This window comes from Pinus tabuliformis, chromosome 2_2, assembly GCF_031772625.1.
Source record: "Pinus tabuliformis cultivar Carrire ecotype Pingquan chromosome 2_2, CPIR1, whole genome shotgun sequence".
NCBI lineage: Eukaryota > Viridiplantae > Streptophyta > Pinopsida > Pinales > Pinaceae > Pinus > Pinus tabuliformis.
Window position 1 is genome coordinate 1,194,437,408 of NC_142300.1, and position 22,255 is coordinate 1,194,459,662.

At 37.3% G+C, this 22,255-nt stretch overlaps 1 protein-coding gene across 1 annotated transcript in view; it reads right to left on the reverse strand.

Annotated features, from left to right (window-relative positions):
- Positions 1–294: 294 nt before the first annotated feature.
- The window catches only part of LOC149197778 (structural maintenance of chromosomes protein 2-1-like), a 103,846-nt gene continuing 81,885 nt past the window's right edge, over positions 295–22,255 (reverse strand). Inside the window, exons 19-21 of the mRNA XM_089405965.1 lie at positions 1,133–1,207; positions 718–861; positions 295–606 (exon numbers count right to left, since the gene is read on the reverse strand). Of these exons, the coding sequence (XP_089262091.1) occupies positions 745–861; positions 1,133–1,207 (192 nt within the window). The 3' untranslated portion in view covers positions 295–606; positions 718–744. The remainder of the gene's footprint in view (positions 607–717; positions 862–1,132; positions 1,208–22,255) is intronic.

Here is a 22,255-nt window from a genome sequence, read left to right on the forward strand (position 1 = left end):
GCAGAAAATAAGGCCAGGCCTCACTCTCTGCATGACTACTGACAGTAATAAATCTTTAATGTATAGATACAACGAGGAGACTTGATTTGAAGATGCAAGTACAATCACAAAATAATGGCCGACTCTGTAATTTTTCAATATTTTCATATTTATACATGGTAAATAATAAGTTATGTTTTGGTGAGCAAAGAATTCAAACTTTCTTAGCAACTGCGGAAGATGTTAACATCTACAAGTTTGTACTTGACGTTATGACAAACAAACCGCAGAAACGAAGATATATTTCTAGCCAGATTCTATATGATATATGATTATTCTCAATAACAAATGAACTTTCGTGTATCATATACAAACTGACAAACTGTATTGCCAAATACATATAGCACAATGCATGTAAATCTAAGACCTTTACAATAGACCTCCGAGAAGGAATAGTATCTTCAATCATTTCTTTCAGACGAGTAATGCAAGCAACGATATCCCTAATGAAACAACCCATGGGAAATAACACTTGAACTTCTGTTCAAGCAGGTGGAGATTCGATTCGATTAATAGTTTATAAGCACTTGTTTGATCTGTATCACTTTATTCTCCTTCAATGGCCTCCTGCATTAATAATTTTAGGCAATGGAAAATTAATAAACACAAATTCCTGCGATCTAATATTTGCAGGAAAATTGACCAAGTTGCTGTCAAAAGTTATACGGTTGAACATACCGCTCAGAGCTGCCCTCTGAATCCTTCTTATTTTTGTTTTGCCGGCACCGTTCTTGTTACAGTAGACACTCCATCCACGAACTTTGTCCGGAATATTACATTGGCATTGTTAAACATGCCTTCCTTTAGCGAAACAACAATAAACTGTCCATTGAAAACATCACAAGTGAGCCGCATTAAAGACAGTATTCATGTAAAAAATTAATAGAGATGTTTTCCTCATCTAAGATAACATTTCCGGTAACTAGGGAAAGAATTTGCGGAGTGGAAAAAATTCGTGCCTATTTCCATTCCAGAGACTCGTCTGAATTTTGAAATACAACCAAGATCAACACCGAGACTACTAGCAAAAAGAAAAGATGAAAGAAAAACAATAACATGAATTGCAACTAACGTTTATAAGAAATGCTGATACCTGTGAATGTGGGAAATGAGCTTTTATCATTCTTCCAATATTTTGTGTATGACTGAGGTCAAGAGCAGCATCAACCTGCAGAAGGGAAACAGTTATAGGAATCGTTTCAGGATTCATATTTGGATACAGTGCACAGGATTTACCAATTCAACCTATCTGTAGATCATGCAGCAATTATTAACCAGACATGAGAAATGAGGTCAGAGCAGTACAGCGAAACACAAACAAAGAAAAAGCATGAGAATTGAGGTCAGAGCAGCACGAGCTAAAACATCAAATAATAAAAAAAATAAAAATAAAACGTATTCTACGAATACCTAGAACCTCTCACATATTTCTACGAGATCCAGTGCCAAAGTACATCAGTAACCCCAAAAATAATAGAAAGCTTTTCACACTTCAAAATAAGAACTTACCGTAGGGGCTCATCACTCAAGATTTTCCTTCTCCAAGTTTCCCACTAACTCTGAAGGGAGTTGTTAAGTGATCAGTTAGTAACAATACTACTACTTAAAATATTCTCTTTGTCGTTCCTAGACCAGTGGAGGGGTATTCCTAAAGACTCTCAGGTTAAGCTTATTCCTCAAATATCCATATCAAAAGGCTTCAAATTTGTGACCAAACTTGCTTCTCTGCAACAAAAACACTCAAAATCTGCATCTTTAAACCTCAAAGCAACAAGTAACAAATTCAAATCACAATTGACTTATGCTACGGTCAAACATCAAACCGTGTTTTTAGCCTGTCTTTTTTGAAAGGGAGCAATACATATATCCCCATTAGGAAGAGGAAGAAGAAGAAGAAATTATTTTAACGTCCACGAGAAAAGATAGCCTATGGGACAGATTGCTTCTTCATCTGCTTGATGTATTCGACCCTTTTTTTGTGAAGCTTCAAAATAAATGCTCACAGCTTCTCAACAAACCCCCCGTTAAAAAAATTATCCCAAGAGCTAGCTGCCAGCATATCTGCATAATTTTCATTGTTGTCTTTAAAGGCCTCACATTATAAAATGAAATGTTTTTTATGTTGTTGACACCTAATCCTCTGTGATTGGGTGAATTTGGAATGTGAACAGTCATCAGAAGATGAACTGAGCAGTCACATCCTTTGTATATAACAATAGCTACCTAATGAAATAAATCGAATCAATTTTCTGCCAAACTGGAGTTACTCCTGGCCTGACATGGTATCAAAGCCAGCTCCTTGTTTTAGCTATTATGCTCCTTGTAACTCCTCTGTCCTGGCCTCTGCCTCTGCTTTATTCCCTTTTGTTCTGAAATAATCTGCCTCTGTCGCACTGCACATCTGTCCATACTGAGACCTGACGGTGCCACTGCAGAGATACGCCACCAGCTCCTGTATGCGTTGTTGAATGGATATACGAGTGGAACGTTTGAATGTGTTGTCTCATGGTATGCGCTGTCTAATTATCCAGTGGTTTTAACGTTGTCCAATTTTCCTGTTGAACTACGTTGAATGTGTATTAACGTTGTGGGTTTACTCATTATTCCACGGCTCTTTTAATCTGGAATATTAACGTTGTTTATACGGTATTCTCAACTGTTCAATACACCTCTCATTGTTCTGATATTCTCAACTGTTCAATACGCCTCTCATTGTTCCGATATTCTCAACTGTTCAATACGCCTCTCAAATGTTCTTCCCAGTCATTTGTCAAACTCTTGTAAAATGCCGCATATTCTTCCTTCGTAATATCCTCTGGTTTTCTCATCCAGATAGGCTTCTGTTTGTTCACAAGACTCCATTCATGTGAAACTTTTCCTAATAACTTTTAATATTTTGTTTTGTTGGAGAGTTTCGCGAGAAATATTCAGAGGAAGGTCTTCAGAGTCCACGACACCCTTTACAAAGCTAAGGTATTCCGGGATCAACTCTTCACAGTTGTCCATGATGAATACACGCCTGACATAGAGCTTGATGTTATTTTCCAGCTCCTGGTATCTCTGCGTGGGAGACAACTCCTGTATCGACATTTGAATGCGGAAGGGTAACTGTCGGTCTCTGCGGGTATCGATTGGTATATTTTTGAATGGACAGCGCATTTAAATCATATATATGGTATCGACTGTTCAACGAAGCAGTAACAACCTGGTATATGGTATATGGTTGAGTGCGGAAGGTTTTTTGCATTCCCATTTGTGTTGAATGTTGTATATTAAATGGTATATATTGATTGGCAATGGTGATCCAGCGCATTTTTTTAGTATGTCTTTAAAACGACTTTAACGCTGTCCCATATTTTAAAAACTGTCCAGCACTTTAACACTGGCTTCAAAGTCTAGAGAATCAAAGGGATTTATGGTGATTTTTTTTAGTCTTTTCAGTGAACTTTGAAATTGTAATACCGTTGCTGCTCCAACTTTGTAGAGCTCGCGGTTGATGCCGTTGCTGCTCCAACTTTGTAGAGCTCGCGGTGAATGATTGATTATTTTTAAACAACCAAAATTATTTCCCACAGAAATTTTTTGAGTACAATTTCACTGTATATCAGCAGAAGGTTTTTTTATCAGCAGAAGTATTTTTTTACAGAATGCATTCAATCATCTCTATGGTAGGAATAGTTCTCACTGGCAAGGAGAACTATCCTGAATGGTCCCGGATGATAAAACACACCCTCATCTTCAATGAGTTGTGGAAAGGAGTGTGTGTCGGAGAAGGAGACAATGACCCAGTGCAACCTACATCAGACAAAGAGCTCATCATTTGGGAAAACAAGAATAGCAAAGCCTATGCATTAATCGCAGCATCTGTAAATGAAGAGGTGAGTCGCCATATTTCATCATATTCAATTGCCTTTGAAGCTTTACAAAAGCTAAAAGAACTCTATGACTCACATTCTGCACCTGAAGTTGTTCAGCTCATGATTAAACTCTTCACTCTTGAACTGAAAAATAATGATCCTCTTGCTCTTGCATCTGAAATAAAATCTATAATGCATGATATCAAATCCACTAAGGTTGAGCTGGATATCCCTCTTATTGCTTTTCTCAAGGCACTCTATCCTACTTACTCCAATTATCTTGAATCTTTACAAGCAAATGGAAATCTTAAAGATATAACCTTTAACTCTCTTGTGAAAAAGTTTGTTGAAAGAGAGAAAGCCTTTGGAAAGAAGACAGCCCCTGAATCTTCTGAAGAGACTGTGTGCCTTGCTCATAAAGAAAAGAATCCTGCTCAAGATTCTACAAGAGGAAGAGGTGGACAAAGAGGAAGAGGAAGATACTTCGGAGGCAGGGGGGGCATACATTCTCAAGGAGAAAAGCCAGACTTACATTGCATTCGCTGCAAAAGAAATGGATCACATGATGCCTCTACATGCAAGCTACCATGGGACAAAATTGAGCAGAAAAGAAACCAACAGAAAGGTAAAACTGATGATACAGACAAAGCTAAAGCACCTGAATCCGCTCACTATATTGAGGCACAATGTAACATTGGAGTAAATGAAGATTTGTTTAATGCTTCACTTGCTTCTTCGAAAAATGATTGGTTGCTTGATTCAGGAGCAACCTGTCATATGACTCATAGAAAAGATTTTTTTGAAGATTTCACTGATAATGTTGATGGAGCAGTATACTTTGCAGATCAGTCAAAAATCAAGCCGTCAGGGCTTGGCACAATCAGGCTTAAACTGCCTGGTCTTCCAAACTTTCTTCTTGATCATGTTCTATATCTCCCACAGCTCAAGAGAAACTTGTTGTCCTTGGTCCACATCCGCCAGCAAGGTCACTCTATTCATATGTTTGATGGCAAACTTGAGGTAAGAAAAGCTTCTGACCACTCACTTGTCATGAGGGGAATAGAAGAAGAAAGGCTTCTCAAACTGCAAAGAACCTCTGCTCATGCACAACATTTCTCATATATTTGTCATCATGAAGAAGGTACACTTCCATCAAGTTTATTATGGCATGCTAGATTTGGACATTTAAACTATGACAGTCTCCGCTTATTGAAGAAAAATGGTGTTGCTGGTTTGCCTACAATTCCTAGGAAACATAAGCAATGTGATGCTTGCATTCTAGGAAAGCATAGCAAACAGTCTTTTCATGATTCACATTCAAGAGCACATAGGAAGCTTGAACTCATTCATTCAGATTTATGTGGTCCAATGCCTGTTCCTTCTGCAAATGGAAATAAATATATCATGACATTTATTGATGATTACACCAGAATGTGTTGGGTTTATTTATTGAAGAACAAATCTGATGCTTTTCAAACATTCAAGAATTTTCATAAATGGATTGAAAATGATGCACAATCTCATATTGGGTCTATTCGCACTGATAATGGAAAAGAATATACATCAAATGAATTTGAAAACTATCTTCGCCAACATGGGATCAAACATCAAACAACTGTGCCTTATAATCCCCAACAGAATGGTGTAGCTGAAAGAATGAATAGAACAATCTTGAATATGGTACGATCCATGCTTTTCTTCAAAAATGTAAAGATAATGTTTTGGGCTGATGTTGTTCTATGTGCTGCATATATAAAGAATAGATGTCCATCTAATGCTATAAGAAACAAGACTCCTTATGAATTGTGGTATGGACATGTTCCTTCGGTAAAACATCTCAGGATCTTTGGTTCCACCTGTTATGCTTTGATACCAAAGGTACATAGAAACAAACTTGGTGCTAGAAGTCGTAGGTGTATCTTCCTGGGGTATTCAAACACCTCCAAAGCATATCGCCTCTATGATGAAGTAAATAAAAAGTTTGTTGTATCTAGAGATGTAATTTTTCTTGAATCATCCAAATCTGACAATGTTGTTGAGCGACAACTTGATCGCTTGGATAGATTCGCAAAAACGAAATCATTTCAAGAATTTGATAATCAAATTCCACATCTTGAAGGGGGGATTCTTATACTAGATCAACATGTGGAATCTTCTTCTGAAGAACAATCTCCTCTACATGAAACTCCAACAACGGATGATGCTTTAAGTGATGTAATTGATAGAATTGGGAGACTCAATCTTGATTCAGTCCCAACTCAATCAACAGAGCAGCCTGGACCATCTCAGAAAGGTCCCCCGAAGTGGCTGACAAAGACACTTGAAAGTGTTCATCCTGATGAAATTGGAAAAACAGGAACCAGAAACTCAAACCAACAAAATGGAGGTGATGTAGATGACTCTAATTCACCTGTTGATATGGATGTTACTTATGATTGTGAATTGAACTTGTCTACAGATTTTGAACCAACTTCCTTCAAAGAAGCTGCTTCTCACGATGAATGGAAAGAAGCGATGCAAAAAGAGTATGATGCCCTCATAAAGAACGGCACTTGGAAGCTGGTTGATCCTCCATTTGGAACCAAACCAATTGGCTGCAAGTGGGTCTACAAGAACAAGTACAAAGCTGATGGCTCACTTAACAAGCACAAAGCTAAGCTTGTGACAAAAGGTTTTGCACAAAAGGAAGGGGTCGATTATGAGGAAACTTTTGCCCCCACAGCAAAATGGGCCACCATCCGGACACTCTTTGCACTAGCAGCTCAGAACGGTTGGAAAGTCTATCAAATGGATGTAAACACTGCCTTCTTGAATGGAGATCTAAAAGAGAATGTTTTTATGTCCCAGCCTGAAGGATTTGCTGTGAAAGGACATGAACATAAAGTATGCAAACTTGTGAAGTCCTTGTATGGCCTCAAACAAGCACCGCGAGCCTGGTATGAAAAACTAACTGAGCATCTTCTCAAACTCAACTTCAATCATTTTGATATTGATGATGCAACTTTATTTGTCAAGAAAGTTGGCAAAACAGTTGTATATCTTGTGGTATATGTAGATGATCTTTTAATGACAGGGAACAATGAAAGCTACATTGCATCCATAAAGAAGGAATTGGGAAAAAGTTTTGAAATGACTGATTTGGGCTATGTTCATTACTATCTTGGCATTGAAGTAACCCAACATCCAAAATCCATATTTCTTTCTCAAAAGAAATACATTGGAGATTTGTTAAACAGATTTGGCATGACAGAGTGCAATCCTCTTTCTACTCCAATGGAACAAAACTTAAAGCTCACATCTATTGAAGGAAAGGAATTTGAGGATGCAACAAAATATAGACAACTTGTAGGAAGTCTCATCTACCTCATTACTACTAGACCAGACATTTCATTTGTTGTTGGAATCCTCTCCAGGTTTATGCAAAAGCCTTGTGAGGGACATTGGTCTGCTGCAAAAAGAGTTCTAAGGTACTTGAAGGGAACTCAAGACCTTGGAATCAAGTATACACAGGTGGACGACTTCAACTTGATTGGATACTCTGATTCAGACTTCGATGGAGACAAAGAAACTGGAGTATCTACTTCAGGATATGCTATTAGTCTTGGATCAGGAGGTGTCTCTTGGAGATCACGCAAACAATCAGTTCCAGCAGATTCCACAACAGAAGCAGAATACGTGGCAGCAGCTGAAGCAACGAAAGAAATTGTGTGGCTCAGGAAAATTCTTGAAGATTTGCAGGTAAAACAAGTACAATCAACTCCACTCATGATTGACAACACCTCTGCAATAAAGTTGGCCAAGAACCCAAAGTTCCATGATCGTACAAAGCACATCAATACTAAATATCATTTGATCCGACATCATGTTGAGGCCAAAACAATCCATCTCCGTCATTGTTCCACAAATGAGCAAATTGCAAGCATTTTCACCAAAGCGCTTGGAAGAGAAAAGCTTGAAAGATTCAGAACGATGCTTGGACTCACCAACATCCCTTCAGATTAAGGGGGGGAATGTTGACACCTAATCCTCTGCGATTGGGTGAATTTGGAATGTGAACAGTCATCAGAAGATGAATTGAGCAGTCACATCCTTTGTATATAACAATAGCTACCTAATGAAATAAATCGAATCAGTTTTCTGCCAAACTAGAGTTACTCTTGGCCTGACATATGTATCCACTTTTCTGGAAAAACAAAAAATGAATACTCTTTCCTCCCACACTTCTTTTGGCCTTTTCCAGCACCCTGTTTCACAACAGAGTTGATGAGAATTAGTACTTAACTGAGCAATAAGAATTTTGGCCCTCCAAGAGATATTGGCCTCTATGTATGCTTTTGGTTGATGACTATGATTGGAATTAAACACTTCAATACAGTTCTTTTTCTTTCTTCCTATCTCCTTATCCCAAGTACGCTTGTGGAACTTTTCCATAACAAAAGCTTTTATCTCTTTGTTGTTTATGGGACACGCGTTCAAGCAAATACCCCATTTACTAAACCATTTGTTATTTTGCTGCATCCAAGTATTTTTTCTCTTGCACAATCTGTCATTAAAGACAACCTTTGGCCATCTACCCTCTTCCATTTGCTCAATTTTTTTTAAATACCTTATGACTCGCACCATAGCAATTGCTTCAATAGGAGCAGTGCCTGTTTCACTTAACAATATAGCATAAGGAACTGCACTTTTAATCTTGAATTTGTTTGTAATCAAACGCTTCTAAATTTTCTCAATTTGTCTCCACTGCATGTCGGATGTACCGCTGACCCGTAGTTCACAACCATAGAGAATCACCAAAATCACTAGAAGCCCAAAAAGAGTTTGAGTGGTTTTCCAATCCCATAATTCTGCCTCTCTACACCTATTTTGAAAAGCATAAAATGCTTTCCAACCCCACAAAGTTCTTTTCTTTCTACAACCATTCAAGCTTAGATTTTTGTTGATGTCAATTCCGAGATATTTGTAATCTGCAACTTCTTCCACAAATGTTGCCTTCAAAGTAGAACTTATGTTGGTTATGTTTTCTCTTCTTAGAGAAAACCACTACTTTCGTTTTGCTGATATTGACTTGCATCCCCATACTTCTACAAAAATGCTCAAGGGATAGTAAGACTCTTGCAAACCAAGGGATAGGAATACTCAATGTAGAAATCTAAATGATAAGAGGTAAAGCTCCGTTACAATATTTGGTATGATTTTTCTTGGAGATTTGTTTATCAAGACGTAAGAAACAAGATAATAATAATAATTAAGTTTAATTTAAATGGTTGTGTCGAGTGTTGTTCTTCTCACTTAATTATATTCTAACAGACATGACAAAGTTTAACGTTTAAAATATTAAATTAAGTTTATATTTATTTTTTAAATGAAATTTAAATTTAAATTAAATATTAATTAATATTTAATTAAAATAAATATCATATTTTTGTTAATAGGGATGTTTATTTTAGCATAGGACTTCCAGAATTTAATTTAATTATTAATAATTATTAGGTCAATTGTACAAATTTCACAGTCATAAAATATTTTAAAATATTCTTAATAGTATTCACAAAACAAAAATTGAAATTTATCTCGAAAATAGCATCATCTTTCTTTCCTTTTAATTAAATTGATAAATTAAGAACCAAAAAAAAAATCATATTACATGTGTCATGTGATTATGAGTAGTGATTATGAGTTAAGGGCCTCTTAAACACATTTAAGAGAATCCTCACTGTAAATAAAATCAAACACACAATGAACTCAGACATTTTACCCTCGAAACCTAAACGGGAAGACCAGCATTCAAAGGTTGCTCAGTGTTTTTTTTCCAGCAATATCGGGCTACAATGCAGCTAATGGTTATTTGTGCTTCCCCATCTCCTTGTGGCCGAAAAGACCCTATGATAGTGAAATTGCAAACATAAATAGAAAGAAATGGTAATGGGAAGGCCAACAGGCATGACCTTTCATTTCCCATTCCTTCACTCGTTTTTCTCCTATTTGAGTTTTCTTTTTTAATTAATTTTCATTTTTTCCTTTTTTGTCTTATTCAATTTTACATTTGCATTTTCTTACTTGTTTATCTAACCTTAATAAATCGCCAAATTGGCTTGCAGATATTGAGTCTAACGACCATTTGCTTGTTCAGGTCCATTTCGGATGTCAGTCAGTCTAACAAAAGCAAGTGTGCATGAATACTGTATATATCTAGGTGGTCAATTTGTTTTACAGTACACCTGTAGGTGATATAATAGAATCTCCTGCAGAAATATTGTATTGGGACGTATTTTGGACCCGCAAGAAAAATTCGAAAATCTATGCTGAAGTGCAATTTTTTCTGCGCCAGTATAATATAGCTGCACCGTATTTTATATTAATACAACTTAACCATTTCGTATTTTATATTAATACAACTTAACCATTTCTTTAGACTAAAAAACTCAAGAAAAAAAATATATCAAAGTGCTATGCTTGCCATGATCTGCTCTCTTCTTATCAATTATAATAGTCAATATTTACAAACAAAATATGTTAATGTTACCATTTGGCTGTAACAAAACAGTGTAGCACTTCGAAATAAAACGAAAATAAATTATAGGTAATAACAATTATTTTTAAGAAACCATGTTATTTAGAAAAGGAAATATTATTTATAAATGCACGAATAAGCACAAAAAGTAAAGTATTTTCTCTTTGTCCTCTAACATCAATCCTCCTTTCTTGTTTCCTTTCTCCGTTTGTGACTTTTCTGTCTTCTATCTCCTCCTTTACCTTGGTGTCTTTGTAACTCTTCCATTTTCCATTCCTTTCTTCTCATTTAATTACTTTTTTTTCTTTATTTACCTTTGGTATTTTCTTACACGTTTTGGTTTTACCCGTTTACCTTTTTATCTATTTATTTATTTTATAAATCTAATTTTTATAATTTTATTCCTTTTTTTAGTTTTATTTTCTTCAAAATCCTTTACTCCTAATTTTTATTTTTATTTCCAATATTTTTCTTTCAGCTTCATGTTTTTATTTTCTAAATTTCTTCATAAACTTTTCTTTCCTATTTTAGCTGCTTTACTTTATTTTATTTTTCATTTTCAGTGCTTATGAGTTTCTCTCTCTTAACCCTTTCGTTCAGCTTCCTCCCTTTTCATGGCTATTAAGCTCATATTCCTTCATCATTTGCAACTCCTGCTCTCTACTTCCTTTCTTTGCCCTGATTGATGTGTCTCACTTGTTGAAATATGTAACTAGGTTTGATCTTCATAGTGACATATGTAATCGTGATTTTATGTATCTAATGAAAAGAGAAAATTAAATTTGTTATTGTTATTCTTGAGGCATGGGTTTCATGCTCAAGAAAGACTTATTTTTAGGTCAAGCACCCATTGAATGCTTCTAGGGCTTGTCATTGAGTCTACAAGTCAACTGAGTCATTATCATGTATGAAAGACCTTTTTGGGCATGTTACATATTCTAAAGAAAATTTATTTCAGTCAAAAGAAATTCAAACAACCCTCCAAGGCCTTGTCATGGTGCAAAGATCAAGTCAGCCTACATGAAGGGACAAGTCGGTTTAAAGATAACAATTTGTACCCCTCAAAAGCCTATAAATAAGAAGGCACTTGCCTCATTTGGACATACTCTCAAGTAAGTTCGATCTCTTAAGATAGAAGCTGGAAAAAGGACGAAAAGGAAGAAGAAGAGCAAGATTGAAGTTTTGGGTCTCTCTCTCTCTCTCTTGTGTTAGGGTTTCTACAATTTTTGGGCAAGATCAAATTCTGACGCTGCTAAGTCGAAATTCTGAAGCTTCTAGGTCGAAGTTGTGAAGCTTCAAGGTCGAAGTTGTGAAGTTGCTTCTAGGTCTAAGCTATGAAGATGCAAGGTCGAAGTTGTGAAACGGCATCAAGGTCGAAACTGTGAATCTACTAGCTCAAGAAATTGTTGCTAGAGGTCAAAGTTGCTAAAGAAGTTGCTAGAAGATCTAAGTTTGTTGTTGGAAGTTGTGCAAATCAAGAAGGAAGGTTGACTTGGTCTTGGAGGGTCTTGGTCAAGGGTCATAGGTCTTGGAATTCATCAATTGAAGATTCTATAAGAAGAAAAGAATTCTTGTGGGTTTTCCTCTCAACTAAAGAAGTTTTGGCCCTAGTGGATCACTTATATCTTGTGTCCTTTTGTCTTATTGTTCTTTATGGTTCGGTAGTTGTTTGATGAAAAGAACACAATAATAATTAAGGTGAAAAAGGATTTAATCAAGATAAGCAAAAATACACCACAAGCAGTTATCAAAATAAGAAAAATCACATAATCTAGCTGCCCCTAGATTTCTCAACATGGTATCAAAGCTAAGGTGACAAGACAAGGAAAGGCAGCTAAAAGAAGGACACTCAAAGGCCGAAGCACTAGAAGGACTATCAAAAGGAGTATCAAGAAAGATCAAAACATTGACATCATACCATCAAGAAGACATTCACAAGGACCGAGTACAAGAAAAGAAGACCTCAAAACCCTAGATTATCAAAAGAAGGGTTTCTCACTTGAAGCATTGTTGGGAAGCTTGCACATCACCATCAAAGAAGATCTCAAGGACCCTACCTAGAAGAACTACACTTTGAAGGATCTCGAAGTCTCTACATTCAAGGGAAGCAAGAAGAGGTGTTCTTGTCATCATCAAGGAATCAAGGTGATCTCCCTTTCTTTGGAGGATCACTTTTGAAGGAAGACATCTTCTATTATCAACATCATCACCAACATCAAGAAGGCATCAAGTTGAGGATATTGTCATCAAGGAGCATCTTCACCTGACAAATAAGTACCTGTATATTTATGACTGAATCTACTATTAAAATGACTTCATTTTGCAAGGAAAGCAACAAATTGACTAGGTCATCAAACTTTTTTGCCAGGAAGAAGAGAACAGATTTGATCCTCATAGAAAATGAAGTCGTTGAACATGTTAAAGGATCAATTACTAAGCCTCCAAAGAAAGAAGTTCAAGCTCTAGCAAAGTGTATGAAAGGGGAAGTAAGGGCTCAAAGGATTATCATTGAATCCATCATGGATCCCCTCATACCTTATATATCAAAGTTGGAGACATCAAAAAAGATATATGACAAGTTAATACAATTGTTCTCTGTGAGTACTGCAGGAGAAGTGATATATTTGAGGAATGAACTATACAAAATGAAGATCTCAAAGGAAGATAGAATAAACCTATATTTTATGAAGGTATCAGAAATAAGAGACCAACTACAAGAGTTGGGCGAAATAATCTCTGATAAAGAAATGACCACCATAGTGCTCAATGCACTTCCAGAGGAATGGGGCAATGGAACAGAAAATGTCTGATACCCAGAATTTTATATATATAAATATTTTATTAAGAGATGAAATTACAGATGATGCTATTACAATTGCGGGTGCCTGGCTTATATACCGCCATGGACACCCTTTGGGAAAGGGCATGATCTTATGATCGTGCCTTTTCGTCTAATAAAAATTAAAATTAAATAATAAACCTAAGTTAACTAATTTTTTACATAACATTGCCTTCCTCTCGAAAGAATGCTTTGTCCTCAAAGCATAAGTAACGACGAATGTTGTTGAAGAATGATTCATTCTCCCAGAAGGCGTCTTCTTCGGGTAAGTCCTTCCACTTGATCAGATATTCTAAGTTGATCAAGGTCGCACACTTTAAAAGGTCTTGAATTAATCTCTCAAGTTCCGTTTTTTGGTGATGTGGATATCGGTATGGCTTGATGTTGACAAGGTCTGACTCTGCCTTGACTTCTATTGTATGCTCAATTTCCCTATTAGGCGACATCTTCATAGGTAGGTCTTGAAATACTTTTTCATGCTTCCGAATCAGATTTTGTATCTCTGGTGACTCTTCTCTGGTCATATTTGCAGATAACATTTCTAATTGGTGACATTGTATTGCATAAGCAAGTGCTCTTCTTCGACTCAGCTTCATCATCTGAGATGATGATACAACTTGATTTTCTGGTGCTTGGGATCCGTGTAGTTTGTACTTCTGACCTCCCCATTTGAATTTTATAAATTGTACTTGATGGTTGGCGGCATAAGTACCTAAAGTTCGTAGCCATTAGATACCTAAGACTACATCTACTCCTCCTAACGATACCGTGAAGAATAGAGACTCTAGATTAAAGTCTTGAATCTGCAAATTGACCTTATGGCATTTCCCTACCTTTTCAATCTTCTTACCATTAGCTACCATCACTTTCATGTTTGGTAAGGGAAATGAAAAGATATTGAGTCTCTTTGCCATGGTTGCATCTAAAAAATTGTGTGTGCTTCCAGAGTCAATGAGAACCACTACGTTGTTCTTCTTTATGTGTCCTTTTAACTTTAAAGTCTGAGGTTGTGATATACCTGTCATAGCTGATAATGACACTTGTGGAATACTTCCATCATCTAATTCTGGTGAGAATTCTGGGGCATCTTCTGTGTCTTCTATGTCATAATCTTCACTGTTTGAATCATTGGTTGCTTCACAACTATATAGGTTCTTTGGTTCTTTTCCTTTAGCACATCTATGTTTGGGGTCCCACTTCTCACCACAGCGTTTACATTTACCCTCTTTTATCCTTTGCATTTCCACATTAGATTTTTCATCTTCACGACGATGTGGTGGAACATATCTTGTATTATTTGAGTCCACATACTGGGGTATCCTTCGTCTTGCATAAGCTTTTTCCGTTGTTGACCAAAATATTGGTTCGGATTTCTTTTCGGCTGTTTTTGCTTTTCGTCTTGCTACTTCTATAGATGTAATGTCATGCATCTCAAGTTCTGCTTGTAAATGGGTTTTGAGTCCCGAGATGTATGACTGAATTAAACGAGATTCTGATAACCCAGGTACTCGTGTTACTAAGGTCTCCCATTCTTGAGTGTATTCATCCACACTTCCTTTTTGTCGTAATTTGATGAGTTTTGAAAAGAATTCTTCTTCCTTTACACCTTGGAATCTTTTGAAGAATGCATCTTTAAATTTTCTCCAGCTAATGACGTGTGTTGTCTTTTTCCACCACATATACCAGTTATATGCTTCTCCTTCCATTTTCATGGATGCATGCCTGAGCTTTTCGTCATCGTCATTGATGTCATATATCTCAAAGTATTCTTCTGCTTTATTTATCCATGCAACGTTGTTTTTTTTGTTTCCATCGAATTTAGGCATCTCGACCTTTGCCCTTCGCTGGTATGTTGCTACTGGTTGAGCGAAAAAAGGGTGTTGATTGGTAAAGTTATCCCAGAGTTGCTTGTTTGTAAAGGCTATGTTACTCGCTTCTTGGTGGGGTGTTGCTGATTTTTTTGGGGATTCAACTTTGTCATGAGAGTCTGTGGACTTAGTTGAATCTGACGAGATGTGTTCTTGATTCTCTTCACCTTCTTTTAGTAGTTGTTCGGGTGTACAATTTGACCTTTTACACAGAACTTTTAGCATTGTTAAGACCTCTCTGATCCCTGCTTCTGTCTGGACATCGTAATTTTCCATTTTTATTTCTATTCGATTCGTCGTATCTTGAAGATTTTTTATTTTGTCTGCTTGCTCCCCAAGCTTGCTCTCGACTTCATTTAATCTTTTACTGACCTCGTCGTGGTTGTTATTTATCTTATGCTCTGCATCAACCAATTTTTTCTGGAAATCCGCCATTGTCATTGTCGACATTGAGCGGGTTTGCGGGGGCGTGTATTTATTTGCCAGCTAAAATATTTTTCCTCCCTCTTTTTTTTTTTTAGCTAAAATGAATTTTATACATATAAATTCTAATTAATTAAAATAAATTTAATTAATTAAATTAAATTATATATATATATATAAAACTTTTAATTAATTAAATTAACTTTATATATATATATATATATAATTTTTAATTAATTAAAATAAATTAATTATATTATATGTATTATATATAATATATAATATAACTATATGTATATATACATAAATAAATTATATATTGTATATATAATATATAACTTATTTAATATAATATAGTTATATATGTTATAACTATATATAACAATAAAAATTAATATCACGTTTAAAACTTATATGAAATGGCGGATAGATACGACCAAAGTCCACGGCCACGATGGTTGGCGGCAGGCGTGGCAAATAACACAGCGGATGGTGGGGACGGTCGAACAGCGTGTGACAGCAGCGGTAGGGAGATGCGGGTGGCTTGGAGGTCAGCGGACGGAAATAGCAGCCGGACGTCAGATGGATAGCGGACGGCACAGCCAGACAGGGCCGCAGTGAGCACACTCCAAGCCAAGCAACGGACACGACAGCGAAAACCGAGGCAGCGTATGCGGATTGGGATGGGGTTTGGAACAACCAAAGAAATCTTCTGATACGCAGAAATATACGACGCATGAAGAGAGGTTTGGGCAGCGGATGATAGGTTCTGTGCAGCGTCTTGCCAGAGAATCGAACAGGCTCTGATACCAATGGAACAGAAAATGTCTGATACCCAGAATTTTATATATATAAATATTTTATTAAGAGATGAAATTACAGATGATGCTATTACAATTGCGGATGCCTGGCTTATATACCGCCATGGACACCCTTTGGAAAAGGGCATGATCTTATGATCGTGCCCTTTCGTCCAATTAAAATTAAAATTAAATAATAAACCTAAGTTAACTAATTTTTTACATAGCAGGCAACTTCACACCTAGCATCTTTGGAAAGAAGGAAGCTACCCATTCAATGAACTTTGCTCATTGTGTAAAATTGAAGAAACCAGGTTGAAAGCAAAGAGCGACGTGGAACCAGGTGAACAAGTTCAAGCATTTAGTGCCATGAATAAGAAAAAAGGAAAGTTTGGGAAATTTGGTTCTCATAAAAAGAAGAAGAATATGTCAAAAATCCAATGCTATGGTTGTCAAGAATATGGGTACTACAAGAGAGACTGCATGAAGTTCAAGAAGGACAATAAGAGGAAAGAAAGAAATGAAGCTCATATCACCAAAGAAGTGGAAGAACCTGATGAGAAGAAATCCAAAGGGATAGAACTTCACTATTAGGGTTTCTCCAATGCATAGCAAGAAGTAGGAGTTGAAAAGATCTCCACCATGGCAATCAAGATGAGAAGTATTATGACAAGATGCATCTTAGTAGAAGATGGCATCATACTAGCAGCATATTGTTGAAGCAAAAGCTCATGACATCATTAGAGAAGCTTGAAATAATAGTTGAAGTAGAAGTCCACAGAGATGTAGCAGTTATCATATAAAGGAATTAGCTCTTGGAACCCTTATTGAAATCATATATAGTACATATGATTGAAAGACAGTCATCTAGCATGATAGAAGGAATTCAACATACACCATCATCACAAGAAAGGAGCATTTGCAGATGAGGATAATCAAGATCATTCGTTGGAATCTTCACTAGAAGGTTCACCTCTACTTGGAAGAAGCAAGTGTCTCGTTGATCATTCCACCTTGTGTGGAATACATTGTTTAAAAAGATGTTGGTATGGTAACAAAGGAATGCAGCATCTCGAGATGGTTGAAGTACTGACAATCAAGAAAAGGAAGTTGTTGAAGGAAGTCTAGATGATCTAAAGAAGAAAAGAAGTATGTATATATTTGATAGATTAAATCATGTCATCGTATAGTTGTAGATCGCATGGGTAAATGTTCTTCCTCGTGAGCATGATCAAGGATCTCTTCTTTTGAAAAGATGCATGAAGGCATGATTCACATATTGATTATTGGAAATCAACATAATATGTCCTCATATGGAATATGAGATAGTTGACAAAGATGAAGGAATTATGTATAGAAAGTTCATGGCAAGCAATATGTGAAGAAAGAAAGAAGACATCGTGAAAGAAGCAACTACGGTCACAGGAAATCAACATCCAACGACCAGAAGAATTGATCATGATATCTCTATAGAGAAAAAGACTATGATAAGGTATGTAAAGAAAGGAGACCATTGACATATGAAGTCTTGAAGATGTGCTTATGAATGTGCAAGATGTTGCAGGCAAGCAAGATGTCATGATGAAAGGCCATCACAAAAGGTAACTTTGATTTGACGTTCATTTTTTTATTTTTGAACAACATCTAGATGGGTTGATACAAAGCTAATGAAAAGAGAGTTGCAGATGTCACCTACAACTGGCACTCATGTGGTTAGATCAATGTTTTAAGACTCCGACTCCGACTCGGCCGAGGATCGACTCCGACTCGACCGAGGATCGACTCCGACTCCAACTTCGAAACGGTAATGACTCGGCCGGCTCGATTTCAATGACTCGGTCGTTGTAAAAAATACATTAAATATTTATTTTTTTTATAAAAAGACATAATTTTAAAGATTTTAAACATAATTTTAAAGATTTGCATTCATGTTTCCAAACACACAGCATTATAATATAGATGGAAGACAACATATGATCAAAGTAGGCTCATGAACCAATCCATTATATCAAAATGGTACCCAATGGCAATACATAGTCAACTGTCATACATGATCGAAGACTCAAAACAAAAAACGCATAACCAAGGAGGCTAGAAATGGCCTCTACAACAAAAGTAAACTGTGACGGTGACCAGACTCCAGTACTAGTACTACAGTACTACTGGGCCACTGGCTAGTAGCTACTGTCAGAGGAGCCAAGATCACGTCGATCAATCTCTGGATCATCATCATCAGAGTCAAACAGGGGGCCCCATGGCTCCTCCTCATCATCATCATCCCCAACTGCAACTGTAGAAGTGGTACCACTAGCAGGCTGTGCAACTACAGCAGATGCAAGCTGAGATAGAGTACATATGCGGCTGCGCTTCTGTCGTGGCTGAGCAGAGGAAGCACCTACAACTGGAGTCCTTGCTAGCTGTGAGACTGAGGCTGGTGGATTGGGATCTGCATTCAACTGAATAGGCTGAAGTTGAACAGCGTGTTCAAGTTCAACTGATGTCTCCAGATCTAAATCTAAATCAAGATCCTCATCAGGATCAAACTCTGCTGGACAACACTCCACTACCCAATCTGATGTTGGATCAATGTCTTCCAACACAATGGGATCTGAATCAGGTCTTTTGTTCAGCAAATGGTTTCGTCTGAGCCGAAGGTTGTATTCAACAAAAATTAGATCATTTAACCGTTTTTGATCCAAACGGTTTCTCTTCTTTGTGTGAATCCTCTCAAAGACAACCCAATTGCGCTCACACCCAGATGCACTGCAAGTTTGACTCAAAATACGAATTGCAAACCTTTGCAATTCAGGACAATGGCCACCAAAGGCCTCCCACCATTGTGCTGCAAAAAACATAGGAGTGTAATGAGTTAGCTCAACAAAATTACAAATTATATCTAACTTTCAAATTATAAACGATTTAACAAACTTTAAAAAAAAAGTAAAACTATTAAGAATTTGAAAATTGAAATTTTTGTTTACCTGGCTCATATGCTTCTCTTGCAATCTTTGCTAGGTTCTTCCCAAAGGTACCTGCTGCATTGCTGAAGATATTGGCCTGTCGGTGTATCTCCAGCTGATCAGACTCCAATGGGATCATGCGTTCAATGCAATCAACCAGTCCATCTCTGACCTCCCCCCTCAAAGCTCCTGACTCCTTAGCTTTATAATGATACCGTGGGTTCAAAAAATACCCAGCTGCATGTATAGGGCGATGGAGTTGATTGTTCCATCTTTCATCAATGATTGCCCAAATGGGCCCATACTTTGCCACTCTATCCTTGTATACCGTCTTTATTTGCTCCTTTGCTTGATCCATAGCCTCATAAATGAAGCCCATAGCCAACCTTTCCCCATCCACCAACCGCAACACCTTAACTAGTGGCTCAGCAAGCTTCACAATCTCTGCTGCCTTTCTCCAAAAAGTTTCTTCATGGACTTTCCTTTTCAATTCTTTGCCTTCTGGTTTGTTAGACCAATTGCTTTGATTCCATTCATCACCGGAAAACATCTTTTGCAAGTTTCTATGTTGGGAAAGCATAGATTGCAATGTCAAAAAATGTGTAGCAAATCTAGTGATGGCAGGCCTAATAATATCCTTGCCCCCAGTGTGTTTCCTCATGAGGCTCAAAACCAATGTATGATTGTAGATAAATTTTGTTATGCTTTTGGCATGATCTATAGTGTTTTTGACCCAATCTAATTTTCCAATATCCTCAAGCATGAGGTCTATGCAATGTGCAGCGCATGGGGTCCAAAATATGGTCTTGTGTTTTTCCTCTAACAGTTTACCAGCAAGAACATAGTTAGAGGCATTATCTGTGATGATTTGAACAACATTAGCCACCCCCACCTCCTCAACAACCTGATCCAATAGCTGAAACAACAAGTGGCCATCTTTTATCTTATTAGATGCATCAACTGATTTTAAAAACATGGTTCCCTGTGGGCAGAAGACAAGAAAGTTTATGATGGTACGGTTTCTTTGATCAGTCCATCCATCTGACATGATGGTACACCTTGTTCTTGCCCATGAATCCCTGAACTCTTGCAAATACTCATTAATGGATTGAATTTCTTTCTGCAAACGAAACCCCCTTAGCTCATGCATAGTAGGGCCTTTGAAGCCTTTTCCAGCAGCATGTATGGCATCAAACATAGGCTCATAATATGGTGAACGAGCAGCATTAAAGGGGATATCAACATCATACCACCATCTAGCTATGTAATCACAAGCAGTCTCCCTCAATTCTTTCTTCCAATGGTCATCTAAAGTGGGCTGCATTTGAGTTTTACTAACTTCAGGACCATGTGCATCTGATGGAGAGGAGGGAGTGAAATAACTTTTGATAGTCACATCACCCTTTTTAAAATTCATTCTACCCTTTCCCTTATCTTGAACAGAACCAAAAGAGGGAGGAACATATCAGAAAGGGTTGGATGCCTCAGTTTGAGGGATAGAGGAAGAACCCTCAAAATCATAGTGGGGATTGGTAGCCATCATTTTTTGTATCTCCCTCTTCCTCCCAATTTCAGCCTGTATGTCTTTTTGCTTAGCCTTATCTTCTTTAAATTTCTCAAAGCTGGCCAACAAATTCTTTCTAATCTCCCCAATTTCTGGTGAGGTACATGGGGTAATTTGGCCTCTAATCCCTGCCAAGTGTTGTTTCAGCCTATTAATGCCCCCAGGACCTTCCTAAATTTTCCTATGGCAAAATTTGCATTGCATTTGACTATCAACCATTTCAACATATGCCCAAGCAGGATCTCTTGTTCTAGGTGCCATTTTTTGACTAGGAAATGAAAGCAAACAATCTGAAAATGACAAAAAAAAAAAAAAAAACATTGATTCAATGTTCATTTATTTGATAAAAAACACTCTCTAAGCTTTCTAGATATGCACCTAAAATTTACTAAGCAAAAACAGATTTATAGAGGTGGAAAAAAATACCTCCAAGCACAAACTGCCTCCTCAAGCTTGCTCCAAGAATCGGCTCCTCAATGCTGCTCCAAATGGCTGCCCAAGAAGCTCCTCACTCCAGCTACAATGCTCCTCCAAGACTCCTCACTGCTGCTCCAAAACAAGCTCAAGAACTGCTCACTAACTCTCAAAGAAGACTCTCACTCAAATGCATAAGACTGTTGTGAGTGAATGAGAGCACTTGGGTGTGTTAAATAGGGTTTGGGAGGGGGAAATGGACCCCAAAAATCATTTAGCATATTCATATAACTGTTTGGGGTCCAAACCAAACAAAAAACATTTAAAAAATCCATTAAAAAAATATATTTTTTTGTTGTTTACGCTGCCTGGGTCGTTCCTTTGTGACTCGGCCGAGTCATTCAATGACTCGGCCGAGTCATGGGTGACTCGGCCAACCGGACCGTTTCCATGGCCGGGTCACTATCCTTGCTGGCGAAACGGATCAAGCCGGCCGTTTCGGTTTCGAAACGGTCGTTTCTTAAAACAGGGGGTTAGATGAAAGATCCTGGAGGAAACATGACTTGAAAGAGGTAGTTGTATGAGGAAAAAGCCAAATGGGGACTAGAGGATCACTTTCCAACAAAGAGAAGGATGACATGACCGATGTGGCTCATGAAGGAAAGTGATGGATGGTTGATGCCCTATGAAGAAGTCCCAAAAGATGAAGACTCCATAATGTTAAATATGAACTTCATGACATCAAAAGAAGGAGCCCCACAAGCAACTGATAGTCCCATGATCTCCACCTAGAGCAGAAAGTTGGAAACAAGTCCCTAGTTAAGAAAGAGCTTCGACAAGTCCCTGGATAGAGGGATGGGTACATTCCTTTTTATAGGAATGAGTACATTCCTTTATAGGAATGGGTATATCCTCCCTAGTTGAGAGGGAGGGATAGACATATCATTCTTGTCTTCACTTTGGGAAGAAATAATTGA